This window comes from Orbicella faveolata, unplaced genomic scaffold (genome assembly GCF_042242905.1).
Source record: "Orbicella faveolata isolate gen_17 unplaced genomic scaffold, um_ofav_v1 contig_48, whole genome shotgun sequence".
In the NCBI taxonomy this organism is placed as follows: Eukaryota; Metazoa; Cnidaria; class Anthozoa; order Scleractinia; family Merulinidae; genus Orbicella; species Orbicella faveolata.
This window is the reverse complement of record NW_028301578.1, coordinates 13,484,383-13,506,562: the sequence shown is the minus strand read 5'-3', so window position 1 is coordinate 13,506,562 and position 22,180 is coordinate 13,484,383. Positions and strand designations below refer to the sequence as shown.

The following is a 22,180-nucleotide window of genomic DNA, read 5'->3' as shown; positions in this document are numbered from 1 at the left end:
GACCAATTCTCATCTATCAGTTGAACTCAACAAGACCCTCCTAAACGGTACCAGAGTCCATAGGAGGCGTGGCTCATCACTAGAGGTACATGCACATACTGTAAAAATCTTTGATGATGAATGAATAGCAAGTGACACTGGCCAACCGCCAGTCGAATCACAGACATCTCTTGGCAAATAGTTCCTGGTTATTTGCAAATCAATTTGACACGTACCCTCTGAGGTGTTATTATAAGAAGCAACTGTAAAAATGTGACCACCCGCCGAAACGATTTGCAACCCCGTCGAGCACCCCTAGGTGCGAAGGAATATAAAACAAACTGCGGTAACAAACAGGACACATGGACTACCCATGGTTTGAAGAAAATTTTATGGAGAGTCTTCCTTCACCCGGGCGTGTTTTTTGTTTGTTTGCTTGGAATTTTTTATCTTTGAGAAGACCGCAAGAGACAATATTCTGGATTAGTGTTTCAAAACAACCAGATCCAAACCTACATTAAGTTAAAACTAATCACTTCAACTCGCCTTGTTAGTTCAAGTTGTCCCTCTCTCTTACGTGAAGGGGCTGTTGATTTTCAGCTTGTTCCTTGCAGGCTGCAGTTTTCCTGGAAAGTGAAGAGGCAAATAAGTAAATACCCCTGTGAATTTATACATAATACTTGCCTGTCCGAAATCAATGACCAACAAGTTATGGTGATGTTTTGTGCTTGACGGTCAAGGCATAACCCTGACGTACTTGCATGTGTGGTTAGAGCTTTCAAGATTTCTGTCACGCAACAAAATGAATGAAAAAATAACAACAACAACTCAGAGCTGGCGGTAACTGTGAGATAATATACAAACACAGGAATGATTTGTCTTTTTCAACATCTCAACAAGTCAGGAAAACTTCGTGGAGCGAGAATTTTGATTATTGTGGAGCAACGTTAATTGTAAGGCTAGTAAGGCAAGGTTTTTATCTACATCTACGTACATTCCTTTAACTAAGATAAGAATATTAATCCCTTACCTTAACCTGTAGATTAAGAACGCAATTTGTTTTCCAGGTGTCTGTAAATGCCAGGCATAAGCTCAAGCCCCAGTTTGGTCTCCTAAAAATGACAACATGATGGTTAGATGAGGCAGACAACAAAAATTTGATATGTAACTATAGTATTGCATGCCCGTAAACAGGGAACTAGACATAGGGGGCTACACAGGAAAGCGGAAGAACAAAGCAAGTTCATGATCTGCTCTCTTGAAGTGCTACCAAACCACCCCTCCCTTGTTCCAACCTCCCACCCCTACACGCACCACATTATGTCACTACTGGGGAGGTATTGCGTGAGGAACATGAACTAATGTCCCGTCTCCCTATGTCACTTTGTCCTCAATATTGCACCCGATACCAGACTTGCATCGTATGTCCACCCCTAACAGTGCTGCTCGGAACATTGCCTAATGCGGCGGAAATTAGTTAACGATGTCACAAGCCAGTGGACATACGCTTTTGCAGGCACCTCTCCTCTGAAAATTGCAACATATGTGCAAGTTATGCGATTGTCTCAAAAGGGCCGGTACCCTCTGCTGGTAGTTGTATTCATCATCCTGGCACAAGTGTAGCAGCTCTCGTAGTCTTGTAATTCTATTTGTCGTCATAATGTAGTAGCTGTTACTGTTTTAGGGCTAGGTGCGTTGTTTCTGTTGTTTTTACTATTGTTCTCTCAAAGGGTGTCGAGCCATTGGAGTGGATATTTGTCTTGACGAATAGAACTACCATGATTACCCGCAGACGCGTGTAATAGAGAGAATTGGCCACTGTCAGGAGCTATCACTGTTCCAAATCCAGCTAGGGTGAGATCAACATGACCGTCATCTATCCATCTTGATCAAGCAAGCTTGATCAACAAAGAAATTATCACTTGGCATAAAGAACGTCATGTTTCTTACGGGGGGCTCGCCCGCAATCCCGAAAGCCCGATGGGAGAGGGGAGGGGGGTGGGTGGGGCAATGGGGCTCTAGCCCTTTCAGAAGTAGCAAGAACAAGGGATTTACGCCAATGCTTGGAAAACAACATTTACATCTTCAGATACAACTGGCTTGTGAAGAATTGGAATATTCATAACGCAAGCATTAACCTGTAGTCAGAGGAACGCCAGTATCCTTCTGTGTCTCTCCTTGTCGGAGATCATGAGAGTTTGTGAGGGTTTTCTTCAGTTGTATGAGAGCCGGCATCAGTCAATCTTTTTTGCCTGATTACGAAATAATAAGTTGATGATTACCCCAGGAAGCTAAGATAACATCGTTTTACACACAGCTTCTCTCTTGCAGAGCTCGGACGTCTTCGATAAATTTAAGGCCAAAATGTTCCCTAATTAAGAAGGAGGAGACACGAAAAAAAGGACTGTTTCGCTCCGCAGAACACCAAACATCCTCGCAATTCCATTCATTGGTTTTCTGAGATACTTACAAGTGGTTCTGTCTATTATCAAAAGTTTATTCTTGAGTAAAATATCTTTGTTGTGCTTAATGGCGTATCCCATTTCCAAGGTCTCATGTACAAACGTTTTATAAATTGATGCAAATGAGGCTGACTTGTGCGACTAGCACGATGCCAAATTACGTGAAAAGAAAGATAGAGCTTTTCATTCCGAGACATTTCCACAAGAAGGCATTTCGAGAGCAACTAGGTAAATAAAAAAAAGGTTTAGATTGATTTACCTTCAGCAGGTAATAAGACGCCGGAACAAGTTGTCAACTTTTTCGACGTGAAACTTCCACGTGCTTTCATAGCCATCGTACGCGTTCGCTGAGTCAACGGTGGCCTGCAGTTCAACGCCTAAACACAGCGCTCTCTTGTTCACGCCTTGTACCAATCGCAGTATAAATGATTTTCATCCAAACTAAGTTCACTCGGCAGGTTTCTTTGGAGAACATTGCAAAGTTTAGAGTCGTTGTGCTCTTTCTTCTTGAAGCGTTGTTGGCGAAGACGAATGATTTGAATATTAATGTGAACATTTATTTCCAATTCAAATACATTTTGTCGAGTTCAAATCAAATGTGAACCGGTCTTTTGCTTTTCGAATCCAAATTTCACTGAATTTTTTTCCTTTTTTTGTGTGATTGGGAAAATCACATTTCCTGTTAGTGCTTTGTGGGCATTTTTTTTCTTCATGTATACTTCAGTTTAAGTTTTTCAAAACGTGAACAATGATCAAATTAACTTGGTCGAAAAAGTGGGGCTGAGACTGAGAGAGGGCGGGGGGGGGGGGGTAGGGCAGATACCCACAAAATTGCGAATAAGCCGCATGCGCAGGGGAGCTGCAAAAAAAAAAAAAAAAAACGCGTTTAGCTCTACGATTTCCTGTACATGAGCACTGAATTCCCGTTCATGGAGTCTCAGTTAAAGTGAATTGTAAGCATTTCTAATTTCCTTATGCAAGTAACTTTTGCTGATGCCAGTAGACGTGTTTTGTATTTAGCTTTGATATCTGATTAAGCAAAGAGCCAAGTGGCCCATCAATAACCCAGAGCTTATCCCAGTTTCAGTAGCATGAAGTGACTAGGAGTATCTACTTCACCTGGATGGGATGCTAGTCCATCGCAGGGCTACCCAGCATTACATTCGCCGGTACATGTACCCCGATTTATACACCTGGGTTGGGTAAGGAGGACCACCGAGCAATATCGACCTTGTATAGCGAGCCGTAAATATTGCAACCCATTAAGGACATAGCATAATTTTCGTTCGTACGCCAAAATGTGCAGTTTATAATAATAATAATAATAATAATAATAATAATAATTATAATAATAATAATAATTATAACAATAATAATAATAATAAGCGAAAGAACATAAAGAGACTGAAGGAAAGTATAAAAAAGCTAACTTTAATGTTTTGTTGTTATTATTGTTTATTATAGTCTACAGTCTCGTCGTAAGAAATCTATCTTTTTTGTGTTAAATTGTAGCCACTTCAACGGTAGTTTGTGTCTTCTAGACAAGTATACACAACAACAACAACAAACCTTATAGTGTACTCATGGTTAAAGAACAACGACTATTTATGTATACCAACATTGAATGGGAAGAAAAGTTTGCAAAGTTAGTTCGTTTTAGGAAAAAAAATTGTACAAAGGCGTACACATTTTAGACACTAAAGGACACTCATTAGCTTGTCGTCATGACGACACAACATGGTTCCTAGCAACACGTTACAAAGCGAGAGCCGATTCGAAACTTGTGGGCTCACTCTGAGGATTCTATCCTTGCACTCCTGAATTCACTGCATCTATGCAGTCGATAACTGTAGTTTTCTCTTTGTAACGATATGTTCTGCATGTCATATTGTTTCTGCATGTCATATTGTGGTCACGTCGTATCCTTCCGCTGGTACTTGTTGCGTGACATGTCGAGAGCGTTTTCACAGATATTTTGGTGGATGGAAAGAAACAGTGGTAAGTACGCCATGTAATCAAGGAACGAAATCTGAAACAGGAATGAACACAAATAACGTGAGCCAAAAGTGACTCACTCACTCAATCCTCCTCGTGCCCTTGGGCACATAAGGCCATAAGAGCCATACGTGAAACCATCCCAATTTGTTTCAAGTCATGGAGATTTCTTTCTTTGTGTGTCTTGCAAGCAAACTCTCTCGTGATCGAGTCGATAAAAGTAGGCAAGCAATACATGCCAAGAAACCTGGCAACAAGGACCTAACACATTCCTTCAGGTACAAAATAAGTCAGTGACAACTGTCAACCTTCGAAACAGTCCAGCATACTTGATTACAAAATGCGGAATTTTAACTGCCCTTGTGCACTCCACGTTTTTTTCTTTTCCCCTTTCCCAAGCAAAAGCGAATAATTGCCGATTCGAAAGAAGCTTAATCTTTATCGCAGGTTATTTCAATCCTTCGTCTGAAAAAAGATGACTACAGGTACATTTACCCATAATTCCTAGCAAACGAAAACTTTAACAACGCTCATAAAACGTACAGTTAATTCTAAAATCTTCAAACCTGGAACACACAATTTCGTTAGCACAGGGACAAATATTGCAAAATTATGGCTTTCTTTTTACTGTCTGTACTTTATGGGTTGTGTAAGGCTCGCATGGTTATTGTAGGAAAATGTACAGCCGCCATCTTTTTTCCTCCGGATGATCGGACCCAATCACCTACCTCTCCTGTCACACTTGACTGAAGTATGTGTCCAATCACGTGATCCTCTTGCTTCTGGTTGAGCCCGCCAGCCTTCAGTTCGATTCTAAGTTGATCAGCGGTGATGAAAGTTACCGAGTAATCTCCAGTTACGAAAAACATGTTCTGAAAAAAGTTAAAAGGTCTGCTTCAGGTCATGTATAAACCCCTCGTAGTTTCAGTATAAAGAGACATAGCTTTGTCTACACTAAGTCGTAACGTAGTTCTTTGCGCAAGTACGAGGATTCGTGCTCTTTTACAGAGTTCCTCAAGCTCGGTTGCGCTTCTCCGCGAAAAACAGATTTATAGAGTCTCACAGTAAAGATCTTGGTGCAATGTTCCCTGGGCGTTATTCTTACATGTAACACGAACAAAAACCTCTCAGAGACACGATGGAAACTTAGTCTTACCCTAAACATTCCCAACTTGCACTCCAGATCAAAAAGGTCGAGATCCTCAACCAGTTGTTTGACAAACGCACTGAAAAGAGAAAACAAAGTGCATAACATTAAACTTATGTGTCGCACAACGCGCGCATGTTCACTTCGATCGCGTAAAGACGAGCGGAGAGTTGATCAATGACGATCACGTGATAGAATGGCATAATGACGTCCACGTGACCCTGCAAATGTTTTCAATTCCACGACACGAAGTCGAGTGGAATAATCGAACGTTCGCTACACCACCACGCAACATAAATAATTTCGTATAAGTGAAAACTGTTAGGCTACAGTTCTCTAAGTACTGCATATACCATCGCACAAAATGTACTCACTCTAGTACTGTCACTCTTTCACACAAGGCAGTCGTCACTGAAAACATCTTGAAAGTTATTCTCGACCCAGGGAACAGCTCGAGAACCTGAAATAAAATCGTAGGTGTCAAAATTATTTCAAAGTTCCCAAACCAGGAGCGTTCTGGGAAATGTAAGGCCATAGAAAGCCTATCTCTCTTTAACCTAGTGCCTAGATCTCCCATGGTGAAGTGGAGTGGAATCTGGTCAGGAAATTAGTCTCTCTCCATAACTCGCCTGTCAGGAAAGAAGTCTGTTTCAAGTCGGCTCGAGTTTCAAGTCCTAAGCAGACAGCGCATCAGTCGCTACAGTCAGCAAAAGTGGACGTTGCAAAAGTAATTCGCTTTCTTTGAACGAAGCCGTAAAAATTGTACGATTTGAGTTTGAAAATGGCTCTAAAAAGTCAAGAGACTGAGTTAAAAATGCAAATTGTCCTAAAAAGAAAAACTAAATAAGAATTGAGAATAGTGACACTCGCTCGATTTTTCCCTCCTCGAACAGTCGCAGTTGAAACCAACAGATGGATAAAATACAAAAGAAAAACAACAAGAAGAAAGAAAGCTCGATCATGAAGCACTACTTTCGAAAAAAATAACGAAAAAAAAACCCTGAGAATCTCATTGGGTACATCTCAAATTCTGAACAAGGGAATGAATCATTTAAAATGGTGAAAACAGTAATTTCGTTTACTGTTTTCTTCGAGTTTATATATCCATGGAAACATCGCCAATTTTGTACAACAGCAATAGTTAACGTACATCACACCATACGAACACACGTTTGTAAAATCAAGGTGACACCGCCCTACACATTGTAAACACAGAATACCGAAAATTATTCAATGTACGAAATCAATTACCACCTCTTTACAGCTCTGTTATTTGTGTAAATGCCGTTTGAAGGATCTGTTATTGTGGACAGCCCTTACTGTTGCCAAATGCAAATTTTTTTCCTCACCTGTCGAGCAAAGCTGCTAAATGTATTGAAGATGGACTTAAGCAATTAAAAAATTCCATGGTTACCGTAATTTAACAAAAAGACCGCGGCGAACCTTGAACAAACTTCACGCAAACACGAATCGGGGCAGAGGCAAGGAAAACATATTTACTTGGGATAATCGCAGGCTTGACGGTCTTAATTATTTATAGATTGCTGGAAAAAGCAAATGCTACTGAATTACATCGGGGCTGCTTTAAATATTGTCTTCAGTTGCGCCTCTGTTCCTGTGAGAAATAATTTCTTTTGATATAGTAGTGACCTTAAATTAACTCTTTTGTGTCATGTATTGGGAAGGATCAACACAATTTACGAAAGCATAATTGATATTTTACCACAAGTACAACAACCCATGTTTTTGTGTGCCATTGTTTTCAAACGTGAAGCAGTATTTGCTGTACGTCAGAGAGAACGAAGAGACAAGAGACTGCGACAGAAGAGCTGACATTAAAAGAAAGAATATAGTGCCCAACATTTACTTGTACACGGAAGCCAACAAACTGTTAAACAGAAGCTGGAACCCGAGGTTGTTACCTAGATTTGTTTGGCCAGCTTGAATATTCGCGGCAATGGAAAGTCTTGAGAAGAAAACTGGCTGCATGAAAGTTCAAGACCCGTACTTCGGTAAACGAAAACCTTCAACTACTCTCAAGCGAATTCACCGAAAAATGTCGCTTTTGGAAAGCCAGAAAAAAGAGGATCAAGTAAACCAGGAGCGCTCTTCGAGCACGACACCTTCATCAACACGAACTGTCCTGTCATCTTTGCGAGAAATTAAACAAGACGAGGTACAATCTCGCTCGAATGGAGAATTAAGCCGATTAACAATCACTGCAATACCTCGACAGCACAGAACCTCGACAGCGCCAGGAGAATTGTCAACTTCAACGTTAACTAAAGATCCCTGGCCAACAAAAGATGACTTTGAAACCTTACTGTTTCGAATGATTTGAGCGTCGTTCGCTCGAGTATAAATATCCCGGTATCGAATGGAATTCAGGTGTAATTTTGAATTCATTGTTTTGATTTTAGAGCTTAATTTCATGTAAAAATCGATCTAAGTATTTAAAATATTTATATACAAGAATGAATTCTTGAATTTTGCTTCGAATATTCAGAACTGTGAATTTTTTTGCTGTTTCATCCAAGGGGCTCCACGCTGGGAAAAAAATGACAGAATTTCAAAAATCAGAAGTATTATAAATATAAATAATGAAAAGTTAGTTTAATAAAGCTCTAGAGGATATTAAGGGCATTTTAGAATAACACAGAAACATGTCATGTTTTCTTTAAGTACAGCGACAGTACTAAGAATGAATGAGGTTGCCAATAATGTTTATTTTGGCGAGCTCTGTAGGAGATTAGCCCTGTCTTATTTATTAATCGCTAAGTAAAGAAGCGGGATAAAAAATATAATTCTTCGATCGCAATACTTTAAAATATCTCGACAATTCGCAGTGATATGTTTGAAAATATATATATATTTATATCTCTCAGAACCTCAACTCAATAAATTATTGAATTCTAATGTCCGCGTAGTCAACCCCAGTCCACCACGTCCTAAACAGGTGTTCTTCAAAGACCTAGTTCCCAGGCTACCTACGTTGATAATATCTTACCTGTAATACAAACAAAAGCTGTTTCCTTGACATCCCTGCAATGCTTGGTACACCCTCTAAGGCAAGCAGCATTTGCTGTGAAAACAGAAAAAAATACCAAATTGCTTTTCATAAGTGAGCCTCCTCGATTCAAGCCTGCGAACAGTCCACTTTTGAGTCTCACGCGCGAGAACACGCGCGAGTGAAACGACCCGGCGGGGACGAGTCTGGTGCGGAGGCGCCCAGAAAATGAAACTTTCTAGACTGATCGCGGGCCACCTCGACTCTTTATAAACGTTGCTTTTGGTTCAACAATTGAATTTGTGTTCCACAAAAGACATTAGAGAGGGATTCAATACCACGCGTGACGTGTCGCGAACGGAAAGTCTCGCGTCTTTCACTGTTTGCAACCATGGTACAATGAAGTAGCTCCGTAAAACTATGGACCATAACTCTTTTTTAGATATAGCCTCGCTCTTGTTATCTCTTCTGATGTAAACGTAAAATTGAAATACCTCGTAAGATATAATGCCGTCTTCGTCGTCATCTTCTAGTGTGAACGCGCGGCCATACATTTCAAGGCGGCTTCGATCCACAAGTCTGTATTGTGCCAAATAGTCAATGGTCGAATCTAAAAAGAAACAAGCAAAAAAAAAAAATCGTTTGATTTTGGTTGGAATTGGTATGACAATAGGCTGATAAACACAACCTTGCTTACCTTTCCTTGTTTTAATATCTGCTTGTCCCATGACATCACTGATGGCTTCCCTTAAAGAGGAACGTTTTTTGTGTAATTAGAAAAAGAACAACTTTCAACTTTTTTCCGTTGAGAAAGGCAAGATTAGTGTCTTAGCATTTCTAAGTTGAAGCAGTTTTAAGATGTTAATAGTCTGTTCCAATCCTACTGATCATTAGTTAACACTTAACGCTAATAACGCTTATTGCTCTCAACGCTTAACGCTCTTATATAATTCAGGTTTAGTTTCTGTTGACCTCTCTGTTGGCAGCATCTAGAGGTTAGGAATCTTGTTACTTCCCCTAGATGATATACTGGTCCATCCTAAGACTCCCACCTGCAGTTTTCCCAGGCTGCCCTTACAGCTCGTCGATACCAATTTACACCCTTACCCGGATAGATAAAGCCATTGCGAGAGCAAGGTGTCTTGTCTAAGAGCAAAATTAATTAGTTCAAGACAAGGACTCCGCCAAGCGTTCAAATCCGGGACAGTTCAGCTAATCTTATGCATAGGCAAGACTTTATATGTCAGGTACTTAAAAAATTCCCTTGAGAAACATTGGACTTCGTTCTGTCACAAACGCAAATCTGTGATTCGCTTACTTCAAAACGTTCTGTAGTCTCTTTCCCAGCTCTGCTCGTTCTTTAAATGCAGCGTTCACTCGGTTCACTCCTCGAACTGGGAAAGAGAGAAATAAATTAATTAGCATTACAAAGGATTAGACTTTCACTGGCGTCTTACGATAGTAATTAAGAAGCTTGTCACACTGTATATAAACAAAAACAACAACAAGATACGATATATCTTATTACTATGTCTATACTCCTCCCGACACAGAATTTATTAAGCAACGTTGTAGAACACACCGTACGGTAAATAACTCAGTGTTTTGATTCATTTCTACAATATTTTGATGCTGGTTTTCCCATCACTTGGCGAATCAAATGCAAATTGAGACGAGGACGAGGACGAGGTTTTTTTTCGCACGGTTGATGGTTCTTCAATATACTTAAATTAGTTATTCATTCATTTCTATATTTTCATTATTTAGCTATTTACTCAGTACGTATTTTATTAATTATCAACTCACTCTTTGGAACCACTTTTTTGACTTCTTCCTGTTCCTGTTCCTGTTCCTCTTTCTCTTGTTCCTTTTTCGTGTCTTTTTCTTGCTCCTTTCCGGTGTCCCCTTCTTCCGCTGGCTTCGTTTCACCGTCATTTCCATTCCTTGTTACTTCCGTGGTTATATCATTGTCGTCTTTGACTTTCTCCTCTGTTACTAGTATTTCCTCCCCAGTTCCCTCGCTTTCAGCCGGCATTTGCTCTTCACCAGACTGCGCCGTTTCTATAGCAGGAGTGGGACTAGAAACTAGTAAATCATCTTCAGTCTCTTCCTGGTGCTCGGGTGACTTTCGTTCAGACTTCGGTACTTTCTCCTTTTCTTTATACACAACAGTTTGTGAAAGAATCTTTTTGGATGGTTTGGTTCTCTTGGTGGATTTAGTCGGGAATGCAGAGGGCTGAGGTTGAGCAGGAAGATCTTCCACTGGGGTAGGGTCTTTTGATTCACCATGCTCATCGAGCTCTCGCTGCAAATAAAAAGTCCGTTAAAATAACATTTACGTTACCACAGTCATCATCATTACCCCAGCTAACTCTAATCAAGGCATTTTACATAAAATCCTAATGGTGCGTAGAGTATATAGGTTAGTGGCTCGCGTTAAATTTGCCGTTACACAAGAGGTTTGTACACAGCACAGATCACTAACCTGTTGTTCCTCGATGACGTCATTTTTGTCCTCGACTGGTTCGTTTTGTTCGTCAATGTGTTTCGTCGCTGTGCGTTTCGCCCTTACACGTTTTATACTGTTTAAATCTTTTGACTTTCTTTCTGGAGGAGGTCTGTAAAATTACAAATATTCACTGAAAGTTATTGTTGTGCGCACTCCTTCTTGGTCACTCGTTTTGCCCCGCCTAGGGGCCAGTAATTAAATCAATAATTAAAAATGGCTAACGATGGCATGAATAGATATTCATTTCGTGTTGAAATGTTCGTATCCATTAGTTATCTTTAGGTTAGGACAATTTTTGAGGGACGGAAGGGAGGGACGGGGGGAGGGGGCGGAGTTGGGCAATTTCCAAAAAAATAAACTTCAGCGCAGCATAAACAGCTGAAAAAAATTCGTGCAAGGGGAGCCATGGGGAAAAATCGAACAAGTGATGTCTACTAACCAGGCCCTGTGTTTGACTTCTTTAAAAAATTATTACACAAGCTATGCCACCACCCAAAAAATCATGCACAACCTAAAGAAGAGAAAAAAATTTCATGACCCAGAAAACTGCCCCCACCCCCTCCCCCCACAAAAAAAAGAACATAATGGTTTGCCCCCAAGAGATTATCAAGGTAAGTACCTTAATAATCTCTTGTTCGTCCCTTATTAAAACGCCGTTGATCCCTTGGCTGTTGTCACAATGTGCAATAATCTGAAGACTAGCTTGATTATCATTTTGGAGACGAAAGCTCTTGGTTCACATATCTAAGGGTAGGGTACCCAGCGGAATAATGTTAAAATCTCTTTTTTCTTACCGACTTCTTCGCTCCTTGCCCTTTTTAAGGCCCTGAGGAAAATAAATGAAATATTTGTAAAGTTAAAGCTCGCAAAGCTCGCCTTGACAATCTTTCAGTTGAAATAATCTTCTACCCAGGGGTATATATGGGTACCGGCGAATTTAATGCTGGGGGTAATCCTATGTTGGACTGGCATCCCATCCAGGGGGGGGGGGGGGGAAGTAGAAATACTCCTAGTGTCTTCATGCCACGGAAATGGGATAAGCTCTGGCTGTAGCGGCCACTGGCTTGACGTAGACATTACCTTATTCAGCAAACTAAGCACAGCTTACATCTCTTACCTGACCAGCTCTAAGTTCGCCGCTGATCAGTAACAGACTTCCTTCTCTCTGTGTTTTGTTGTCAGATACTGGCACGGGACTGTCACCATTTTCTAAAAAAAAATGAAAATAGTCATACGCAAGTGCATTAAAAAACTAAAATTCACCACATGTTGAAGCATCTCTTGAATGATGTCTGTCCTCACCTAATTCAGAAGCCGCTTTAGTTAGACCACGACTTGCTGGTCTACCTTCATCATCTATACAAGAAAAAAATGGGAGACACTTACTTTGAGATATTTATTTTTAAAGGTTTTCACACCTATTGTGCGCATTGCTATTAAGAACATGAAACATGAAAAGTAAGGCGCTGTTTAGTTAAATAGTGGGGTAGTACCTTGTAGTGCAAGAGGATGCTAAAAAGCCGCCTCTTTTGTTAGGCGTATAAATCTACTATTTGTTATTGGACAGAAAAATGTGGCAAGCCAGTGAGAGGGGGGGGGGGGGGGTAATTTACTCTGCTGGGCTTAGCTATATGCATATGGCTGGGTCAAGGCAATCCCAGGTTATATTGAGAAACACGCATTTTATCGCCAACTCTAAGCAAAGCAAAATACAGTTGCATCTTGTTAAGTATGGAGCCAGCTGATCAAACAGGTCAGGTCTCTTTGGTTACGCATTTTACCACACTCGTTATGTATGAAGTCACAAAACAACACAGCTTATTTTACTCATACCCTCTGTGTCGACGCTCTCCCCTTCCCGCTCCTTCTCCTCATCACTAGCTGCAAGTCTCTCGCAAGCAGACGTGCATCTGTATCTCGGCTTTCCACAGGTCTCACAGATATCCCGGCAGGCCTTGCACGGCCCACCTGGCCGCTGACACAAAGTACCACACTTCGAGCAAACGCCTTCACATTCCGGAATAAAAGCTGAGCACCGATAACAGTTTATTCCTTTACATCCATCAGGGCTCTGCTTTTCAGAGCTATTTTCTTGGTCCCCTCTTGGGTAAGGCGCTTGGAACTGTTGCGAGAAGAAATTCATGTCACTCTCGCTAAGCTCGTCGGAGCCACGGGGACCGCGAGGTCTGGGGCGGCGAGGAACATCTTCGGGGTCTGAATCTTTGATATAAGTAAATGAGAAAAAACGTGACAATGTCAGCGAACGTTAAGGAAAAACAGGAGCAATAATAGGTCATGATTGCAGTGATTCATGACCACGGGGGACAGTATCACACATGTAGATCAGATATGATTTTTGGAGTCTAGCGCGAAAGGCAGCTATCCTACTCTTAAAAGCACAAACATTAAATTCAGGTGAGAACCTTGACCTCCGTTAAAGACAAAGCTTAGCCAGAAGCCCTTTTGAGCCGCACTTAAAACATTTTTTTCCTGTTTTTGTCGAGGCTTGTCAGAACACCAGACTACAAAAGACTAGGTATCTGTTGTATCAGCACGACGTCATTGCACAATTACGTCATGTACGTTGCTCGATGACCCTAAATTAACGGGACAGGAATTCCTCAGCTCTGGCAGATTAATTTACGAGTTAGAATTATGCAGCGTAAAATTTCATACCTGAACCGATTTTGGGTATAGGCTTGACAATTGGTCTATTTGCTTTTCTGTCTTTAGCATGGTCCTCTGTGGCAGTACTCCTCCGCGGCCCGTTCTCCGCAGTTCTTTTATTCTCAGGACCTTTGCCGCGGTCTGTACCACCAGGTTTGCTCTCTTTTCTCCTTGCAATGACTGTTGTGGTTTTGTCGGATCTTTTCCGAGTCCTTTCTTCTGTGTTCGAGTTGTTGGTTCCTCTCTGGGCTCTATTCTTCCAGAGTTCTTCGTCACTGCTCGACTCACTCAAATCGCTCAGTGGTTGCACGTGTAAGCTGAAGTCGCTGTCCCAGTCACTGTCCCATTCACCACTATTTAAGGGGGCTCCTAACGAATCGTTTTCTAAGAGGTTCTGTGATTGGACGTCTTCTTTCGCTATTGTGCCACCAAAATATACATTAAAAAAAAAACAGTTAGACTGTTTCTTATACGGAAATGAATTGAAAAATTCAAAAAATGCCAGAAAAAAGTCACCGAACTTTCCAATGGCTAAAGGCAAAACTTTAGAGGGAGGCAGAAAAAAATATGAATTTGCTCTTAAGAATAAAGAGCACGCCAAAACTTCTTTGATAGAAATCTACAACCGACCTTTAGGTTGTTGGTCTTTCGTCTTCTTTTCTCTAGACTCTTTCCTTTTTATCTCTTGTCCTTCCTCTTTTCGTTTTTGATACTTCTTCGCGTTATTCCGAGCTTGTTGAATCTGAGCCTGCAAGGAGGACAGGTCAGCGTTCTCTTCGCTGTCACCAAGGTACCCGTCATGCTGTTCGGGTGATATTGACACTGAAGAACTGTACTCCACGTCATCCTGTTGGATAAATAGTATTTTTAGTTGGCTAAACGTTCCAAATGAGTGATAACACGTGTTTTAACAAAATCATTACCTGATCATCAGCAGGGGAGGGCATTTTCGGTCTGAGTGAGCCAGGACGCAGTGGGCCTGGGCTCCAGTCATCACCATGGAACTCAAAATCTGAGAAAGTGTCATCGCTAAACCTTGTTGCAGAGAATATGATGTCAACATCGTCTTCGTCATCGACGACCTCTTCAATTATGGGTGATTCGCTAAACACGTAATCCCGCTGATCCAAGCCGACAGTGTAAAATGATTCTGTTCTTGAAAGAGTATTTTTGGGGTGTTTTACATTTTGGCTTGTTCCATTTTCTCGTAATTCCTCTTCGTTCTCACTTACGTCGTGTGATCTACGTTTGCTTGTTTTTCTGTCGGTAAAAGTTTGTTTATTCTCTCGACTTTTTGAGCTCCTAGTCTGGTGAGTGTCAGTTTGAATTCCTTGTTTCTTATGATGATTCTTTTCCTTTCGGCGATGGCGAGCATCAGTTTGAAATCCTTGTTTATTTTCTTGATGTTTTGAGCTCTTAGTTTGGTGAGCATCAGTTTGAATGTCTTGTTTCGTACGACCATGCTTTTCCTTTCCTTGATGTTGCCGTTTTCTTCCCTTAGACATGGAGTTTGTACTTGCAGTCTCTTCATCTTGAATCCCGTGTATAACGTAACTAGTCTGTTTGGCGCCACCAAAAGGTCTCCTTCGTAACCTTACAGTAAAACCCGATTCTGTATCGTAATCCTCTATCATTTCAAAATCACTGTAAGCATCGAGATCAGACGAATAACTTTGATTTTCTTTCCCCTTAACCCAATCTCTGCCGTCAATCCCATCATCCCTTGTGATCTCAGCTCGAGTAGTTCCATCATCCCATGCGCGCCGTACATCCGGGGGCTCGTTTAATTTCTCGATATTCGTTCCAGGCTCCGTCATAAAGACGCTACTTCTTCCCGATTCGGAACGCTTCGGCTCGTATTCCTGGTCCCTAGTGTCCAGATCCTCCTCCCGTTGACTCTGTCTGCTTATATGTAGTCGGAACGATTCTATATCGTCACGCCAGTCCACTGGTGAGCTTGGTTCCCGAATTTCACTATTATTTTTCGGAGAGAAACGTGCAGCATGCGAATTTTGAAAACGCCTATGATCTACAATAAACCTTGGGTCTCCTTTGTGTAAAGTGTCCAGAACACTTTCGTGTAAGTCTTTCTCTGTGAGCATTTGATATTCTGTTGTAGGCGCACCGCATTTGTGGCACTCCTTTGGAGTCGCAAGGATTGTGCGAAGCTGTCCGCGAGAATTCGTGACCTTCTCCGAGACTGGCAAGGTTGCGTTGCACACAGAACACGCGTAAGCTGGAGAATGATCAGGGTCATACTGGCCAATGGAAGGAAGAACATCCAAAACCTGACAAAAACGAAACGAGAATGATCAAGATCTCAAACCGCCTTACAATGTTCTCGCTATGCTAAACAAGTAGGTGAGGAGAATTAAGAGAAAACTGAAAATTATGAACAGTGTCTTCATATACCAGCAAATTCTTAGCACCAACTTAGGAATAATAGTATGGCGCAGAGTAAGGAGAATTAAAAATTTGAACCCGCGACATGAAGAGGAAACAATGCAAAGCGATTTGTAAAGCAATAGTACGGGTGCACATGGTATGTCGTGAGGGTGAGAGGGGGTGACGTTAAAGAAGGGCTGAAAGGGAGAGAGAAAAAACAGGCAGTTTGTTCTCCTTTCTATGTAACGAATTACCTTAAGGGTTCTCGTTTAAGAAGCCACTTTAAAATTGACTACAATCATGGAAAAAAGTCTTGGGACAAATTTGCACTTTTGGCGCTTTTGCGTACACGCCAGGCGCGAATACAACTTCACCTGCCTAACCTCGCCCCCGACCCCCCATACAATGTTGAAAACTAGTACGTGCAATTTCAACTGATTGTCAACATTGTGTTGGGTGGGGAGGGGGGACAGCAACCCATTTATAAAGGATATAGCAGCGTTTTCTTCATACCTCAGTTCTAAAACACAGATAATCCGTTACATTACATGAGTGTCCAAGGACTTTTGTCCACGATTGTAGAAAACCTTGTAAATGGCTTGCTACTTTATTACCTTCCAACTGAGCCTGCGATATCCTCCTCCGACCCGTATGACGGGATTCATAGAAAACATCTCCTAGAAAACATAAACACCAGTCAACTGCCTGTCAGTTACAAATCACTCCACGGAGCACAAAAATCTACATCCTCAGTAGCCCTGGAGCTCCGCTTTTCCGGCTAAGAATCAAGACATCTAAAATATCTTTCGCTCCCTGACTACGGATCTCATCGGATCGTAGTTGTCGACAGGCAGCTCAGCAACTAGCCACAAAGATCGTCAATTTAAAATCTTCATTCATCAGCTGAAAATCATTTTTTCACAAGTTTTAAGTCTATTGTTTTAAGAGGTAGCCTCAAAAAATAAGTCTTATACAAGATAACGTCGTATCCTCAAAATTCACCCTCAAGCCTTATTTGAGCGAAATTTTCTCAAACCTCTGTCACCTTCAGTTGTTGTTTTCACGTGTATTTTTTTATGTTTGCTGCTTTGGGAATTTGTTCCTGACAAAATTTACAATTGGCATTTGCAAAGCGGGACTTGATGGTGAAATTTGCTGCTCTATGTCAGCATCCATAAGAGATAATTCAGTTTTTGACCATCTTTCTCCCGTAATAAAAACGCGAGTAAGTTGTTCCGGTTGTAGTATGGCTTGCATTTTGCAATCCCGTCAACATCGACATCATCAAAACTTACGCTCTCAGACCTCTGACTCCTGAGTAAGCGAGGGCAAGGTGAACTGGATACTGGGGAAGGAGCCGGCAGCTAGAGAACACGAAAACAACGTGATCAATACTTGACTACACTTCTACATCTCATTTCAAAAGAGTGGCTTCTATTTATACAAAGATTCCACAAAAACACAAGCTCTTCGTAACAAAATACATGTAAGAAAAATATGTCTAGCTAATACTGCACACCAACAACATTCATTGTACTCGTTCTTGCAAGTTAAATCAAATTTTTCACAAACCCGTTTTTGCGTCTTTTCGCGGGAGTTTTTCTCTGTAGAGCTGGAGATAATCTTCAGACTAAGAGGCGGTGGATGGATGAAACTGATGTACTTTGAAACATCTGATCCGCGACTGGTCTGCAAAGAAAACGAACAATAATCAGTCCATATTGAGACATTTGACAAAAAAAGTGTAGAAGTCTGACTTTTAACAAAACTGCTTGTCTTAATTCAATTGCATGGAGGCGCGGCGGCCTCATGGTTAGCGCGCTGGGCACCGGGTTCGAACCCTGGCCGAGAACATTGTGTTGTGTTTTTAGACAAGATACTCCACTTTTCCAGTACTTCTCTGCCCTCAGGTGTGGAAATGGATATCGGGGGGTAACCCTGCGATGGACTAGCATCCCAACCGGGAGGGAGTAGAAATGCTCCTAGTCGCTTCATGTTACAGAAAACGGCAACAAGCGCGCCAACAGAAGGGCCACTTGGATCGTATGCAGACTTAACCTTTATCTTACTACAATTGTACAGGGTCGAAGTTAAAACCTTACCAGTACAACGGGATCCATCTTGGGAAGTCTCTCAACTACCCGGATGTGATTCCTGTGTAACCACTCGTTCACCATCTCTTCCTGACAGTAATTTGTACTTGGAGTGGAACAGCGCTGGAGTTGCCATTTGCTCAGTGGGGTCAACAGCCTGTCTGACTGGTTTTCCGAGCCGGTTGTGGCGAGAGCTAATAACGAAAACAATTTCATTCATTTTCACCAGACTGGAATAGACGCGCGCTCTGGTAAGCCTACGTGTAGCCGTACCCACCCCCAAGGGTAAAGGGGGAAAGGGAACCCCTTTATTAAGTTTTTCCACGGGGGTTGGGTACGGCTACAGTCAAGCTTATTCTGATCAATTAAATCCCGCGAGAAAGACGGCTGCGATTCTAATAGTATCAGGGATTTTAAAACGAAATAAAAGAATAACCCTGGCTAAGATAAATAACGATAATATAAACCTCAATAAGGAAGATTCGGATGTGAATTTGAAAATAGGGAAAAGTTCTTTTCTGCATTTCAAAATCTTCTTAACGTGAAAACAAGAAATAGTACTTCCAGGGTTGTACAAGGGAGTCTCTGGCACGGTTCACAAACGAAAAAAAAATAGAGGATCACAGATCACGGATATAAAAATTTCGTTTTCCCGAATCACGAAAATAAGCAAGTAAGATATTCTTTTTAATAACCTGTTTTTACTAGAAAGAGTGTTTTAAGAAAGCAAAATCTTGAAAGAGTAACGGTGCATTCCTTTGGGGTGATCCGGATCCGGATCAGTGATCCAAGATCACTCGGATCGTGGTGCATCAAAGGAACCGACGAATCCACTCTGGTCACGGATCGGATTCATCGGCTTCTTTGATGCACTATGACCCGAGTGATCTTGGATCACTGATCCTGATACAGATCACCCCAAAGGAACGCACCCTTCGTCAAGGCTACATATTGCAAATCGCATACTTAAGTCACTCTCTAATTACCATTCGGAGGACTCGCGTCTCAAAATAACGTGGAATAGAGTAGTGAAATCACGGATATCGGTTAATAATTCAAGTTCTTCACGGATCACGTAAAACCTTCAGATCACGGATCATGAAGAATAATTTCCTAAATTCACGTTTCACGGAAAATTAATAAAAATCAGTTAATCACGCATTACAAGAATACCCCTGTACTACCTCTTCTTCATTTGTTGAATTCCTGACACTGCTTACTAAATTCTTCCTTGTCATCGCAATAGAAAGTTGCCTAGTAACTGAATGGCCTTCTCCCAGGCCTTAACGATCAGTTCATTTTGGCAATGTGTTCGAACAGCCTTGCGGGTGAACGCTCGGACCACGTGACCAGAAAACGGGTTGACCACGGCAAAATATAGAGGCCCAGGAACAAGGTAAAAGGCTACCTCGCTTGTTGCCTTTTTCATCGACTTTACTGCTAGCTAAGAAAGTAAGTCTGAAATAAGAAGATTTCCTCCTTCAGGCTTTCGATAAATTGTGTCTGGAACATTTTTCTCTCCTTCAGAGAGAATATGAAGAGCTACCTATGTAATCGTGTTTGATTTCATTTCGTGACAGGAAGAGGTCCAATCTCTTGAAAGCGAAAAACCTTTTGAAAAATATGATTAAACTTAGCAAATTTCTTCAAAACAGAAGCAAGTTTTTCAATTGAATTAAGAAACAGAACGACAGCCAGAAACCCGAGATGTTGAACTCGTACAAAATAAAATTAGCTCAGAAAAGGAAATAAAGGGTTTCATGTTTACAATTTGTCAAAACATCGTCTAATTTTCATGTCGCGCTTTTGAAATTTTAGCATGATTTTCCGTCAAGCTGAATAAACAATTTCCTTTCGAAGACATCTTTTCACTTCGCGCAAAAATGAGTACGATTTCTTCATGTGTACAACAGGAGATGTACAAGAAGTAAGTTAAATTACTCAATCTGTGAGATAGCAAAAGATGGTCAGAAATTACAATTCTGACAACTCATGTTTTCCTTTAATGTATTACCTGACAGTTCCAAGTCAGAGGATCTCCATACTTAACTATGGCTTGACTTTTTTGTTCTCTTATTATTAAAGCAAACACACAACTAGCGAGATCCCAGCAATTCAAAAACAACAAGTCGGAACATGAATTACTTCATCGAGTTTACAAAAAAAACATTGATTAAAAAAAAAGCAAAAATAGGTTAAAAAGACGTTGCGAATTGTAGATATATTTTCCATGCTATTTTGCTCACTTACCTAAAAATATATCGTGCTTGCTTTAACATAGCGACAATTTTTGAGTTACTTTATAACGTTAATGAGGTATCCTTAATTCTTGTGGAATTTTCCGTCCCAGAATTAATATGCGCAATTTGCGGCGGTTTTTACGCGTTTCAGACGATAAAGAAGTCATTTGTTAATCAGTCGACTAGTTAGTACCCCTTTCAATATATTTCACCGCTGCAAGCGATATCAAAACCGTTACAGATGTGAGAATGTGAAAGCAAAAACTTGGCTCTCCCTAAAAAGATGTAACAAATTACGACTGAACAATCGCAATTCCAGAGAAAAGTTGGAGCTCACACATGTTTATCATGTTATCAACAAGTAAAGGAAAGTCAGAGCAGGGCTGTTAGTTATCGCTTCATCTGAAAATGACTAGATATTTCTAGCCCTTGTTAAATTCTTTGAGAAAAGCGAATATTTTTCTACAGCTTTCGATAGAAAACCGGGATTGGTGACAAAGAATACAAATTAGTAAAGGCTTTGATCCGGTTTAAATAACCCAGCGAGGTTAGGTTGGTTTCATAAGCGTAAAAATAAACACTGAAACATAAAAGGCTGCTTACCTCGTACTGGTGGTAGAGCGATGAAGTCTTCTTTTTTTCGATCTGTTGTTCGATCTTCTCTTTTAAGGGGATTTCTCTGAACACTAAAGTTGGTTTCTTGCGTCGCAGGTAAGAAAGTCGGATGACTAGTCATTCTCAGCTGATATTAACATTCTGCTCGAGGATTAACATCTGCAACCAAATCGTTTCCATGGAAAGCCTTCTAAAACTAATCAATAATTCATTCAATTTATTTCGGACTGTCTGCGACAGGTGGAATTTTACATAATATACGGGCGCCGATATTATATGCGCATCGAAACTGTCGACATCGAAAAAAGTCTCGAGTTGGGGAAGAAAATGTTCTTAAATGAGTCATTCGAGCGCTAAAAGTGACTCGCCTTTGCGAGGTGCGAAAGCAACACCTCATGAAAAAATTAAAGAAAACTCTTTTGTTTGCGAGGTGGTAACCCTACATGTAAATTACTTGGTTTGTGAATGTCTATTTGCGCATTTAAGGTATTCAATGAAATAAAATGGTTCGAACGGACACAAAAAAACGAAAAAATAATCCGACGCAGTTGGACTCTCGAAGCAAAATTGCTGCTTTTTTCGTGTTTTCATTTTTTTTTCTTAGGAAGCGATTTAATTAAGCAGCATTGTAAAAATATCGGAGAAATATATATTGAAAAAGAAGTAGTACAAGAGCCGATATTGTACTATGACTGAAGTAACTAATCAGGTGAAATTTACAATCGCTATCTTAAAATGTATTTGATGGGATTTTGACATGATAAAATAAGCAAAATAAATTCTCCTATTTTGGCTCAAATCAACTTGCTTTTGTTGGGCGACGAGAAAAAAAAAAAAAATAGAAGAACTGTATTAAGGCGCCCTTGCATGTGGAGTTCAACACGAGATAAAGAATATCTATAAGGAAGAAAACAGTTTTCTTGTCGTGATATCCCAGATACTCGTTATAGCGACACTTCAGATAAAAGAAAATTTATATTTCTTCACACTGCATGGCTTAGTAAAACTGTTAAACCGAAAAAACTGAAATATCATCGGATGATAAGACTGAAAACCTGAATTTTTCACCTTTTGTTGTTTC

At 40.7% G+C, this 22,180-nt stretch overlaps 1 protein-coding gene and 1 long non-coding RNA gene across 2 annotated transcripts; both read right to left on the bottom strand.

The window, feature by feature from the left end:
- Window positions 1–399: 399 nt before the first annotated feature.
- Window positions 400–3,735, bottom strand: LOC149096618 (uncharacterized). Its single transcript, XR_016204579.1, has 3 exons — window positions 2,118–3,735; window positions 1,010–1,091; window positions 400–605 (listed from the first exon to the last, which is right to left on the bottom strand). It is a non-coding gene; the product is annotated as an uncharacterized LOC149096618 (long non-coding RNA).
- Window positions 3,736–3,851: 116 nt separating this feature from the next.
- Window positions 3,852–21,314, bottom strand: LOC110039704 (uncharacterized). Its single transcript, XM_089281123.1, has 22 exons — window positions 21,088–21,314; window positions 18,254–18,438; window positions 17,724–17,840; window positions 17,447–17,515; window positions 16,766–16,828; window positions 14,690–16,054; window positions 14,397–14,613; window positions 13,776–14,183; window positions 12,933–13,319; window positions 12,402–12,455; window positions 12,217–12,308; window positions 11,894–11,925; window positions 11,076–11,208; window positions 10,397–10,895; window positions 9,909–9,984; window positions 9,288–9,337; window positions 9,085–9,200; window positions 8,591–8,665; window positions 5,958–6,043; window positions 5,593–5,662; window positions 5,165–5,308; window positions 3,852–4,470 (listed from the first exon to the last, which is right to left on the bottom strand). Exons 1-22 carry the CDS (start codon window positions 21,218–21,220, stop codon window positions 4,354–4,356), a joined length of 4,488 nt encoding a protein of 1,495 aa, XP_089137249.1. The 5' UTR covers window positions 21,221–21,314; the 3' UTR covers window positions 3,852–4,353.
- Window positions 21,315–22,180: the final 866 nt, after the last annotated feature.